The following is a 12,105-nucleotide window of genomic DNA, read 5'->3' as shown; positions in this document are numbered from 1 at the left end:
CTTCATACGGTTAGAAGGTCCGTACTATCCACAGCAATCTACGGATTCAAGGCCATCCCGACCAAAGTCCCAGTGGCCTATTTTACAGACATGGAAAACAAATCCTACAATTCATATGGAACCACAAAAGACAATGCATGGCCAAAATAATCTTGAGAAAGAACAAAACTGGAGGCATCACACTTCCTGATTTCAAAATATATCACAAAACTCCAGTAATTAAAACAGCATGGTACTCACATAAAGACAGACATCTAGACCAATGGAACAGAACAGAGAGCCCAGAAATAAACCCAGACATGTGTGGTCAACAGATCTCCAACAAGGGGGCCAAGAATACTCAGTGGGGAAGGGACTGTCTCTTTGACAAATGGCTGGGAAAACTGGATATCCACATACAAAATAATGAAACTGGACCCTTTTCTTCACTCAAAATGGATTAAAGACTTCAGCATAAGACCCGGAACTATAGGGCCCGGCCCAGTGGCGCAGTGGTTAAGTGCACATGTTCCGCTTCGGTGGCCCAGGGTTCGCTGGTTCGGATCCCAGGTGTGGACATGGCACCGCTTGGCAAGCCATGCTGTGGTAGGCGTCCCACATATAAAGTAGAGGAAGATGGGCACGGATGTTAGCTCAGGGCCAGTCTTCCTTAGCGAAAAGAGGAGGATTGGCAGTGGATGTTAGCTCAGGGTAATCTTCCTCAAAAAAATAAAAGACCTGGAACTATAAAACTCCTAGAAGAAAATATAGGGGGAGAGCTTCATGACGCTGGTCTTGGCAATGATTTTTTGGATATAGCACTAAAAGCAAAAATATACAAGTGGGACTACATCAAACTACAAAGCTTCTGCACAGCTAAGGAAATAACCAACAGAGAGCAGAGGCAACCTACAGAATGGAGAAAACATTTAGCAAACCACATATCTGATAAGGGGTTAATATACAAGGAACTCCTTCATCTCAATAGCAAACAACAACAAAACAAAATCTCCACATAACCCCATTAAAAAATGGGCAAAGGACCTGAATAGACATTTCTCCAGAGGAGACATACAAACAATCAACAGGTACATGAAAAGCTGCTCAGCATCACTCATCATCAGAGAAATGCAAATCAAAACCACCACATGACATCACCTCGCACCTGTTAGGATGGCTGTTATTAAAAAAACTTTAAAAAGGTAAGTGTTGGTGAGGATGTAGAGAAATGGGAACCCTTGCACACTGTTGGTGGGAATGCAAACTGGTGCAGCCACTATGCAAAACAGTGTGGAGGGTCCTCAAGAAACGAAAAATAGAAATACCATATGACCCAGCAACTCCACTTTTGGGTATTTATCCAAAAGAGTTGAAAGCAGGATGTTGAACAGATATCCGCACTCCCACGTTCACTGCAGCACTATTCACAACAGCCGAGACGTGGAAGGAACCTAAGCATTCGTCGATGGATGAATGGATAAAGAAAATGTGATACATACATACCACGGAATATTATTCAGCCTTAAAAAGACAGAAATCCTGCAAGACGTGACAAACATGGATGAACCTGGAGGACAGTGTGCTAAGCAAAGTGAGCCAGTCACAGAAGGACAAACACTGCATGACTCCACTTAGGTGAGGAATCTAAAATGGTCCAACTCAGAGAAGCAGAGAGGAGAATGGTGGCTGCCGGGGGCTGGGAGAGGGGAAGAAATTGCTGCTAATCGACAGGCGTAAAGTTTCAGTTCAGTAAGATGATGGGCTCCTGAGCTCTGCTGTGCAGCGTCGTACCTATAGTCAACACTACTGCATTGTGCACTTAAACCTTTGTTAAAAGGGTGGCTCTCACACTAGATGTTCTCACAACAATAAAGCAAAGAGAGCGATAAAAAGCACTCGACACTAGGAGGCAGAACACTGAAGCTGCAGTCTCACCGTGGCTGGCTCTGGGGGCAGACGAGATGCTTTTTTTCCATCATAACACTTATGCATCCGGGCTTACGGACACGCCCTGGTGGAATTTATAAAGTTATACAGGGTATGCAGATGGGAAAATTATGTCTCAAAGGAGGAGCACATTCTGTTTAGAAATGTCATGGTTCTCAATCTAAATGCCTCACTAAATACAGGTTCCATATGTGGCTTCTACGACTCCAAGCGTGGGCTTGGAGAAGCGCATACTTCTCTCTCTGCTCTCTCAGAACAGGGAGGGCGGCTTCCAGATGGTCCAGCACGACCTGGCTCCTGTAAAGGGGGGGAAACAGCAGGACTTGCCCGAGGCCACGCTGTTGACCCAGGGGCCTCCTCACTCTTTTTTTGTTTTGTTTTTGAGGAAGATTAGCCCTGAGCTAACTGCTGCCAATCCTCCTCTTTTTGCTGAGAAAGACTGGCCCTGAGCTCACATCCGTGCCCATCTTCCTCTACTTTATACGTGGGACGCCTACCACAGCATGGCTTTCGTCAAGTGATGCCATGTCGGCACCTGGGATCCGAACCGGTGAACCCCGGGCCGCCGAGAAGCAGAATGTGCCAACTTAACCGCTGCACCACCGGGCTGGCCCTGCCTCCTGACTCTTTGGCCTTCAAACAGACCAAGGGACAGGCAAAACCAAGGAGCAAGATGAGCTCATTCCATCCCAAGGTCTCTGGAAACAGGACCAAAAGTTGTTGGAATGAGGCAGAACACCTGGTGTACCCTTCCGTGCTGTCATCCTTCTCTGTCGGACGGAAATGCTCCCTTTGACATCACCTCCCCCACACCCCCAGACCGCCCACCGAAGGTTCATGCTCGTTCAGCGTAAATAGACACAGGGGTTCAGTGTGTCTGGGACTCTTCAGAGGTCCCCTCTCCCTCCCTCTGGGCCCAGCTACACTTCTCCTGAGCTACGTAAGTGACCTCAGAAGGCGTTTGGACGCTTCAGTGTGAAAATGTCCTCTACGCACCCCTGCCAAGTGGCTGGCCAGCAGCTTGCACACCTTCATGAATGGGGAACTTACCACCCCTGGAGGCAACCCACTGTTTTCCAGAACCAACAATAACGATGATGATAACGATCCCAGGCCCGCCTCCCTGTTCCTCCAATCTCTGGATTCTCCCTTCTGGAGCCCTCGAGAGAGAACAGGAGCTGTACCCGTCTAGGGTTTGGGGGACCTCATGGGCGACCTACCCCGACTTCCCTGCCCACATCAGCTCAGGCCCCAAGAAACTTTTTCTTTAAAGCTTTAAGAATTTCTCAGGCCAAAGTCATGCGCTGAAGCCAGCCCAGCCAAGAGTACTTGTATTTAAATCATCTCACTTACAACTTCCTAATAGCCATTTTATGAAGAAATGTGACAGTTAGGTATTTCCGGGGGTAGGTAATTCTAACGACAGGCAGCATGGATTAAGGGATGTGCTGGCAGCTGCACTGAACACTGGCCTGGATTGTTCCTTTCAGTGTCATCCCACTGCACAGACGAGGAGATGAGGGCCAGACTGTGTGGGTGCCCAGTGGCACAGAGCCGGTGGGGGTGGCGGAGCAGGGATAGGGACCTGGGCATCCAGGCGCTGAACCCACCCCCCCAACGCCCCCGTCAGGTTCCTCCCCTGTGAGGGGCGCTCACCGCATTGAGACCGCAGAGCTGGTAGCAGGCCATGGTGATGACCACGGTGCCGACCTGCCAGCGGACGAAGGGACTCATGAGCAGCTCCAGCACGGACACCAGGCGGACATTCCTCTGCACGCGCCTCTCCGCCAGGACCTCCTCCAGCTCTCGGGAGACGTCCTCCTTGCCCAGGAATGTCCGGAAGGCTGCCAACGGAGACAAGCGTTGACTTTCAGCAGGGATCAGGATGTGTCTGAGGCTGGGCCCCGCAGGGACGGTCCCTCCACCCAGACACACACCTTGTCAGGGATGGAGCTGGCAGGGGCCTTTGAGACCAGGGAGTCCCAAGCCCTTGTTTAAAAATAGGAAAATAGGGGCCCAGAGAGATGCAATGACTTGCCCAAGGTCACCTAGTTGGCTAGGAGAAGAGTGAGGCGAGAGCCAGGGTCTCCAGCTTGCCCCACAGCAAAGCAGAGCATGCCCAGGGTTCAAATCCCACCTCTACCACCGGGCGTATGAACAGGCCCCCCACCCCCATATTAGTCTTCTGGAATCATTCCTGCCTCACGCGGCTGCTGTAGTCACTGGATCATATAATACACACTAAACCCTGGCTCCGAGCTTTGCACACAGGAGGTGCTCTTTCGATGAGTACTTCGTGAGCACCTCCTGTTTGCCTGGCCCTGTGCGCTCATCCTCGTCGGAAGTGTCCACTCAGCGGTCAGATCGCCACTCGGCCAGGATGCCCGGGAGCCAACTCTGTCATCGGAAGGAGCATTGAACTGAATGAGCCCCAGGGCCCTTTTCACGTGCCTCTCTGAAATACAGAAACCTCGCAGGAAATATTCCCAGAGCTCATCTTCCCAGGGCTCAAACTCACCCTGTGACTTACGCCTTTTCCGGGCCGAACACTGCAAATGTCCTGCCTCAGTGCACCTGCGCTTTTCACCAAGACCTTAACTGTGTAAACCTCCACGGACACAGGCGCGAAGTCCCACGGACTGATTGGACCCCTGAGATCATAATCGTCAGACGGCGGGAGACCCTTTAGAATGTGGATTAAGTTATGCAGCGCTCTGCTATTCATCCACCAACAGAGAAACATGGCTGCTGTGACGGGTCCTGTGGACAGTCCATTCCCGACACAGTGGGCGTCATCCCTAAAAACACCGCACCACAGGACGTGTGAAATTGCTCTTTTTAAGTAGCAAAAAAAAAAAAAAAGAAAAAAAGAAAAAGCCATTAAACTTGCTCCAGATTCTCCAAGAAGCAAGGCCACGAAGGCTCTGGGTGTTATTTCCTGTGGTATACTGAAAACTGCTTCAAATGTCTCTTTTGTAAGCTATGATTTAATACTTTTCCTAGCATTTGTTAAGGATAAATGGGAGAAGTAGCTGAACGAGTAACATTTCCACATCATGCACTAAATCAAAGCATTTCTAATACTTTCTCAAAATTCAAAATGCAACATTCATGTGACAAAGTAATCCTAGAGTTTTAGGGCAGGAAAACATTTCTCTCTCCTCCCTGACATACATGCCTTCCATATGAAATAAGGAGAACTTTATAACCTGCTTTTTTTAGTACCCTTTTTACCTTGGCTGCCAGGAAGCTCTCAGCCAAATTAAATGCTCAGCTCTCAAAAGAGTTTCCTAGAACAAAAATCTCTCTTCTTTCTCTTAAAAGTTGTGATCTCTTTCTTTTTTAAAAGCATCAATTTAATTTCCTGTTATATGTGTTCATAAAAATAGTTTGTCTCTACTTGCCCCACCCCCCTTCTTATAAGGTTCCTGTGACTGGATGAGGACGCGTACCTTGTGTGACTAGCATGGCAGACACAGAGATGCCCCACTCAGGTCCCCTTCAGGAAAGGACTCACTGCTTGGCTATGAGCAGTGTAGACAGCTGGCAGCCTCCAGCTCTTAGTTTCGTGGGCATCCACCTCAACTTGGAAGGCCAGGTGATGCTGTTCTCATAGTGGCTCCCAGCCCACGAGTGCACCCGGTGGTGGGACAGGGCCCAGGCGTCTCTGCCCAGTGGGTGCTCCTGTGATGCATGGGCACTGGGCCTGCAGACGCTTTGCCACATGGCGCTGAGGTCTGACGCTCCCCTGCCTGGTCCAGCTTCTGCACCCTTTCTCCCCGCGTGTTACTCCCCAGCAGAATTGCTGTCCCCGGACCCTTCTCAGCACCTGCTTCCTGGAGAAGCCGACCTGCAACAGCTAATCCCTTGACAGGGTGAAACAATCGATTGCCTTAGCTCCGTTTTCAGTTTTTGAAGCGCCGGGCTGCTTCCGGGCACGTTACCTTCCCCTGGGCGGTCGCAATAGCCCCAGCTGCTCTCCTGGGTCCCGTCTCCCCACGCCCTGCAGAGCACCTGCACACACATGTTCTCCACGCTGCGGGCTCCACCACACGCCTCACCATTTCATTTTTTTTTTTTTAAGATTGGCACCTGAGCTAACAACTATTGCCAATCTTTTTTTTTCTTGTTCTGCTTTATCTCCCCAAATACCCCCAGTACATAGTTGTATATCTTAGTTGTAGGTCCTTCTAGTTGTGGCATGTTAACCGTTTCATTTTTAAAAGGCCGCTGGGCTCTCCACTGTACACAGGATGAAGCCCAGCCTCCGCTTTCCTTCAGCTCCCCCTCCTGCCCCTTCCGTCTGTGCATGCCTCTTTCTTGGATGTGCAAACTGCTCGTCTCTCCTGTACACACTGTGCTTTCTCGGCTCTCTGCATTTGGCCATGCTGTTCCCTCTGCCGAGAATGTTCTTCCCACCTTCCCTCCCTAACCAGCTCTCCTCCTCCCTCCCCGATGCTGGGCTTCCCTGGGCTCTTGGTGCCCTGAGTCCCCTCGCAGCACTTTCTCCCTGCACTGTCGTTGGCACCCCCTCTGTCCACTCGCGGTGAGCACCTGAGGGCCACCTCCCGGGGCCGGAGGACAGGTGCCGGGTTAGTGCCTGCTGATCGGAGCCGAGCCCACCCAGCTGGCCAAGCCGCGCCCTGCTGTGCGGCAGGTACTGACAGCTCGGTGGACAGCTCCGCGTGGCGGGGCGCCCCGTGCCTCGGAGGATGGTCAGCAGCCTCCCCGGCCTCCGCCCCCGAGATGCCTGAAGCACCCCCTCAGCTGTGACAACCAGCAGCATCTCCAGCATTATCTACGACAGCCAAAACCTGGAAGCAACATGAGTGTCCAGGACGGACAAGCGGATAAAGGAAACGTGTCTCTGTGCAAGGCAGTGTCACTCAGCCACCAACAGAAGGAAGTCCTGCCTCTCGAGACAACATGGCTGGACCCGGAGGGCGTTCAGCTGAGGGAAGGAAGTCAGACAGAGACCCATACTGTATGATCCTGCTCATATGTGGAACCTAAAAAAACCCAAACCCACCCCAAACCGAACTGGTAGATACAGAAAACAGATGAGTGGTCGCCGGAAGCAGGGGGTGGCGCTGGGCAAAGGGGCAAAGGGGGCCAAAACGTACAACGTCCAGCTATAAAACACATAAGTCCTGGGACATCATGTACAGGCTGGTGACGACAGTTAACAACACTGTAGCGTGTATCTGAAAGCTGCTAAGAGAGTGGCTCTCAAGAGTTCTCACCATGAGAAAAAAAATTGTAATTCTGTGTGGTGATGGATGTTAATTAGACTTATGGCGGTGAGGGGGTGTTTCAGGCTGACAGAAGTCAAGACAGAAAGTCACCTCACACACCCTGACCCTCAGGAGAAACAAGACACATGGGTATATTTGCTCCTTTCCTCTTTCTGGAATATTCTTTTGACTTTCTGCACCTGGCTACCCTACTTGTTCTTTGAGTCTAAGCTCAGACACACCTCCTCCAGGAAGCCTTCCCTGATTCTTTCTTGGCCAGAAGTCATAGGAGGAGCAGGCCAAGGAAGGCCTGGAGTGCCTGCGGGCATTGAAGGCCCTGCCGCAGGTCTCATCTCATCCCCAAGCCCCACTGATTCCGCCTTCCTGATCTCTAGTGCCACGTGCTCCTCTGGGGCCCCAGGTCCAGTCTCACTTCAGGCCTCAGCGTCGCCCCACTGGGCTCCCTGCCCTAGTCTCCATCCTCCCAGGTGACCATCCTCCTGCACTCAGGCCTTCGCTGTCCCGCCCCTGCCAGCAGGACCCGGCCCAAAATTCTATCTGCCTTGCAGAGCCCTCTGCCCACCACCCCTGCTTCTCCCGAGCCTGCTCCTCCCACCTGTCCCGCTGCTGCCGCAGAGGACGCCTCCCAAGACGTGCCTCTGTGCCTTGCACATGCTGTTCCTTCTGCCCACAATGCCCCGCCACTTCGTGGCCTGTGGAACATTCTTCCCTCAGGGCCCGCTCGGCAGCCACGCCTTCCGGAAGCCTCCCCAGGCCCGGTCACGGCTGAGCCCCTTCTCATTCCGGCACTTTCACTCCCGGCTGTGATGACCGTCCACACACCTGCCAAGACTCCTCCTAGGGACGCCCCCCGAGCAGGGGCTACTGAAGGGACGCCGTGATGCAGACGGAAGGCCATGGAGCCAGAGCAGCCTGGGCTTCACACCCACGCCTGCCTCTGCTGTGTGACCCCAGGCAGGTTACTGCGTCTCTCTGAGCTGCACTTCCATGAAACGGAAATCAAAAACCTCCCTCTGGGGCTGTTTCGGGGAATAAAAACAAGGTATGTAAAGTGCTTGGTACGTAAGCGGTGTTCAACAAACAAGGATTATTATTACTGCTGTTGTCTTATTTCTTCTCTGTAGAGCCTGACACGGAGGGTGTATGCAACGGACGCGTTCTGCCTGAAGAGCAAAAATGGAGACTCTGGGGTGACCGGGAAGGAGGAGCATTTTGTGAACACTGAAGTGGGGGCTGTGCCTGCGCGGACAGACACGGAGAGAGATGACCGAGTGTCGACAGAATTAAACCAGTGGAGGGACCAGTATCCCAGTGGCCTCCCCAGCTGTTCTGAGTGCAGCAAGGTTGACAAGTGACAGGCTCCCTGTGGCCCTCAGCCACCCCTGCCCCCCAGCAGAGCAGCAGCGACAAACCGATGCAGCTGGGGGCACCGGCACACGGGCTGCGAGGGGATGGGCATGTGCTCACGTGCCTCCCGTGGGGCCTGCACAGGCTGCATCCTGGGCCGGGGCCCTCCCGGCTGCAGGTCCCCCAGGTGTCCCCGATCCCAGGAGGAGCTCCCCTGATCCAGATGGCCCCCGGGCACCTGGCAGGGCATGGAAAGGGGCGGGGCCCAGGAAGGGGCGGGAAGCCGGCCTTGTGTGGGTCATCTCAATGCCCTCTTTGCTCTGGAGGCCACAGGGCTGCTGCCAAGTGGAGAGGAGGCTTCAAATCCTCCTCTGCCTCCAGGCTGGCCTGAGGCCTGGCCTCCACCGCAGTCCTGGGTGCCTGGGGGGATTTGGTTCGGCCCTGCTGGTTGGCTGGCAACTGAATTTCAGGTACTCCAGGCTGATGGTCAATTCCAGCAAGTTCCAGGGAACACACAGCCCTTGGGGACAAGGCACAGGCCTTTCAAAGGGACAGCCTCAGGGCTGGTTGACAAATCACAGCCCCCTTCCGGCCCATTCTCGGGACAGCATTTACTGAGCTCTACTGTGCTCCAGGCACTGTGCTCGGACTCAGGGCCAGAGGACAAAAACTGCAGACCCTGTCATCACACAGCCACATCACATTTCCTAAAGTGCATTTTGAGGCATTCCAATCCCAGGGGAGGCTCCATGGAAATAAGATTCTTTGGTCAAAGAAGTTTAGTATCGGTGCACGCTCTGTCTCTTTACACTAGAACAGTAAAGGTTCTGATAAGTCCTGCAGCAAAGACACCTGTTTCATTCTCTTTCGCTCCATCTTTCCTAAATGTATTCGCTGGACCACCTACTGACAACCTGCACGAATCCATCAGGACATGTCACTGGAACTGCGTGTGGTATGTGTCACAGAGGAGCGGATCCAAGAGAGGTGATTCCACGGGGCGCATAAAGCAGAGAGTGGAGGCAAATATCACTGGGTTACTGGCCATCCTTGTCCTTTAGGAGGCCCCTTGGTAGGCAGAATAATGGCCTCCCACATAAGGCCACGTTCTAAGCCCCAGAGCCTGGGGATGTGTGGCTTACATGGCTGAAGGGCCCCTGAGGCTGTGACTCGGTTAAGGACCCCGAGATGGGGACGTGATCCTGGATTCTCTGGGTGCGCCCCGTGTAACCACAGGGCCCTTATAAGAGGGAGGCAGGAGGTCCTGGTTGGAGAAGATGTGAGGATGGAAACAGAGGCTGCAGGCGCCTCTGGGAGCTGGAGAAGCAGGAAGCGTTCTCCCCTGGAGCCGCCAGAAAAATACAGCCCTGCGGCACCTGGGTTTCGCCCAGGGAGACCCGTTTTGGAGCTCTGCCTTCTGGGACTGTAAGATAGTTAGTCTGTGTTGTTTTAAGCCACTAGGTTTGTGGTAATTTGTTAGAACAGCCACAGGAAACTCATACAGAGGCGCTGAAATCAGACAGCTGTTGGTTTAATGCCCCCTCGCTTTCCATATGATGGAGGAAGAGCATTTGATCTCGCAGACCATAGGCTCTCACCTGTAAGGTGGGGCTGAGGTCACCTGTGTCTCCAGGTTGTCATGACAGCCACCTGGGCCCACGTATGCAGAGCACCAGCCCCGAGCCTGGATCCCCGTGGATGCAACGCTCATACTGTCCTCTTTCAGGGACCAGTAACCCGCTGGGAGACTAGCAGCCATGAGTGAAACCAGCATCATGAAAAACCTAAGGGCAAATGTGGGGCGTGTCTGCCCAGCGCTGCCCGAGGGCTGGCAGCGAGGGTGGAAGGGACGGGGTGGAAAACTCAGACTGGGCAGCCCCAAGCCTCATGTTTGAGCTCACAGCGCTAGGGGCAGGCTGGTGGGCCTGGAGCCCCTGCTACGCCGGGTCCTGGCTGTGTGATTATGGATGAGTGCCTCAGCCTCTCTGTGCCCCTGTCCTCACCTCTAGCAGCGATGACACTAATGCCTGCCTCACAGATTGCATGAGGGCCAGGTAGTGAGCATACACCTGGAGAGGTGTGGGGCCGGCAAAGTGCTGAGCAGGTGTGCATGTCGGCTGGGGAGCCTGCCAGGGTGGTGCCTGGCTGCCAGGCAAGGGCCTTCTGGGGCGCCGGCTCCCTCGAAGTGCCAGGATGGAGGACAGAGCTCCTCGGGCATCTCCTTCTGCCTATGCAGTCATGGCCGCCTGGGGCTGGGCTCAGAGGGATTCTGAGGTTGTCCTCTCCGCCGGTGGGGAAGGGTGTGGATGCTGGGTTGGGCTGAGCCCAGCGGGCAGGGTGGCGGCTCACATGCCCCATGTTAGCTGGGCCTGAGTGGACAACGCAGGCCACCAGCCTCCACGGGACGGGTCTGGGAGACCTTTCATGGCCGGAAGCAGGACAGCCCCGGGATTCGGAAGCGGCCGGTGTGCTGATCAGGGAAACGGTGGCGGGGCTGGGGGCCGTGTGATGCCACGTGCTTCCTCTTGGTCACATCTCGGGCTGAGCGGCGGCACTGTGCCAGCCCACGGCGCACACGCTCGACAGAGAATAAAGAAGAGCAGGTGCTCTTGACCGGGTCCGGATCCCAGCCCTGACGTTTCCGGATCAATGATGCAGGAACTGGAGGTTGCGCCTGTGCCTGGCCAGCTCAGAGGGAGGACTGAGGCCCGGTCGCAGGCTCCTGCAGGCCCCCCAAAGCCACAGAACGCCCACCCCACGGGGAACACGCGCGGCACAGAGGAAAGGGCACGGCCGTGCAGACACGCTGGACTGGGCTCACGTCCGGTCTGCCGCCATCAGCTGTGGGACCTTGGCGGGTCTCTGCAGCCTCCCGCACCTGCATTTCTCAGGTTCCAGAGGGGTCCGTGTGACGATCTGGTGCGACAGCACCTGCGGAGTTCCCCCGCCCCGTGACCGGCTATGTGATCATGTGATATGGCGGCGAAGAGCCTGGCATGGGGGCCACACTGCCCGGCTTCCAATCCCCTCTCCACCACCTCTCACCTAGTCTGACCCCAGGCCAGTTACTTCATGGTTCTCTGCCTCAGTTTCCCCATGTGTAAGATGGACATACAGCGTTGGGCTGCCAGCAGTATTAAATGTCACGCACACGAGGTCCTTAGAACAGTACTGGCTCTTAATGAGCAATGAGCACAGTAAATCTGTTACCTATCACAGTAGTACCTGCTACAGCCCCCACCCCTGTATTCTATTTTTCCTTCCTTTTATCTTTAGCCCGACAGTGGGTACAAAACGCTGCAGCCTTCTGTTGTAGGTCGAATTGTGTCCCCATAAACACGTTGCGATCCTAACCCGGTACCTGTGAGTGTGACCTTATTGGGAAGCGGGGTCTTTGCAGACGGAATTAAGACGTCAGTTAAGATGAGGTCACACTGGAGGCGGGTGGGCCCTGAATGCAATATGACTGGTGTCCCTATAAGAAGAGGAGAGAGCCACAGAGACACACACACACAGGGGGAGGACGGCCATGTGAAGATGGAGGCAGAGATGGGAGAGACGCCGCTGCGGGCCCAGG

The 12,105-nt window shown here is 54.1% G+C and overlaps 1 protein-coding gene across 14 annotated transcripts in view; it reads right to left on the bottom strand.

Moving 5' to 3' along the window:
* SLC2A9 (solute carrier family 2 member 9) overlaps positions 1-12,105 on the bottom strand; it is a 225,984-nt gene that overhangs the window by 84,329 nt on the left and 129,550 nt on the right. For all 14 annotated transcript variants that reach the window (XR_011538319.1, XR_011538320.1, XR_011538321.1 and 11 more), the window contains one exon: positions 3,583-3,770. Coding sequence is in view for 10 of the 14 variants with exons in the window: in XM_070613243.1 (XP_070469344.1) it covers positions 3,583-3,770 (188 nt within the window). In the remaining 4 variants the exon portion in view is untranslated. The remainder of the gene's footprint in view (positions 1-3,582; positions 3,771-12,105) is intronic.

Source organism: Equus przewalskii, chromosome 3 (genome assembly GCF_037783145.1).
Source record: "Equus przewalskii isolate Varuska chromosome 3, EquPr2, whole genome shotgun sequence".
Classification (NCBI taxonomy): domain Eukaryota; kingdom Metazoa; phylum Chordata; class Mammalia; order Perissodactyla; family Equidae; genus Equus; species Equus przewalskii.
This window is presented reverse-complemented; position numbering and strand designations above follow the sequence as displayed.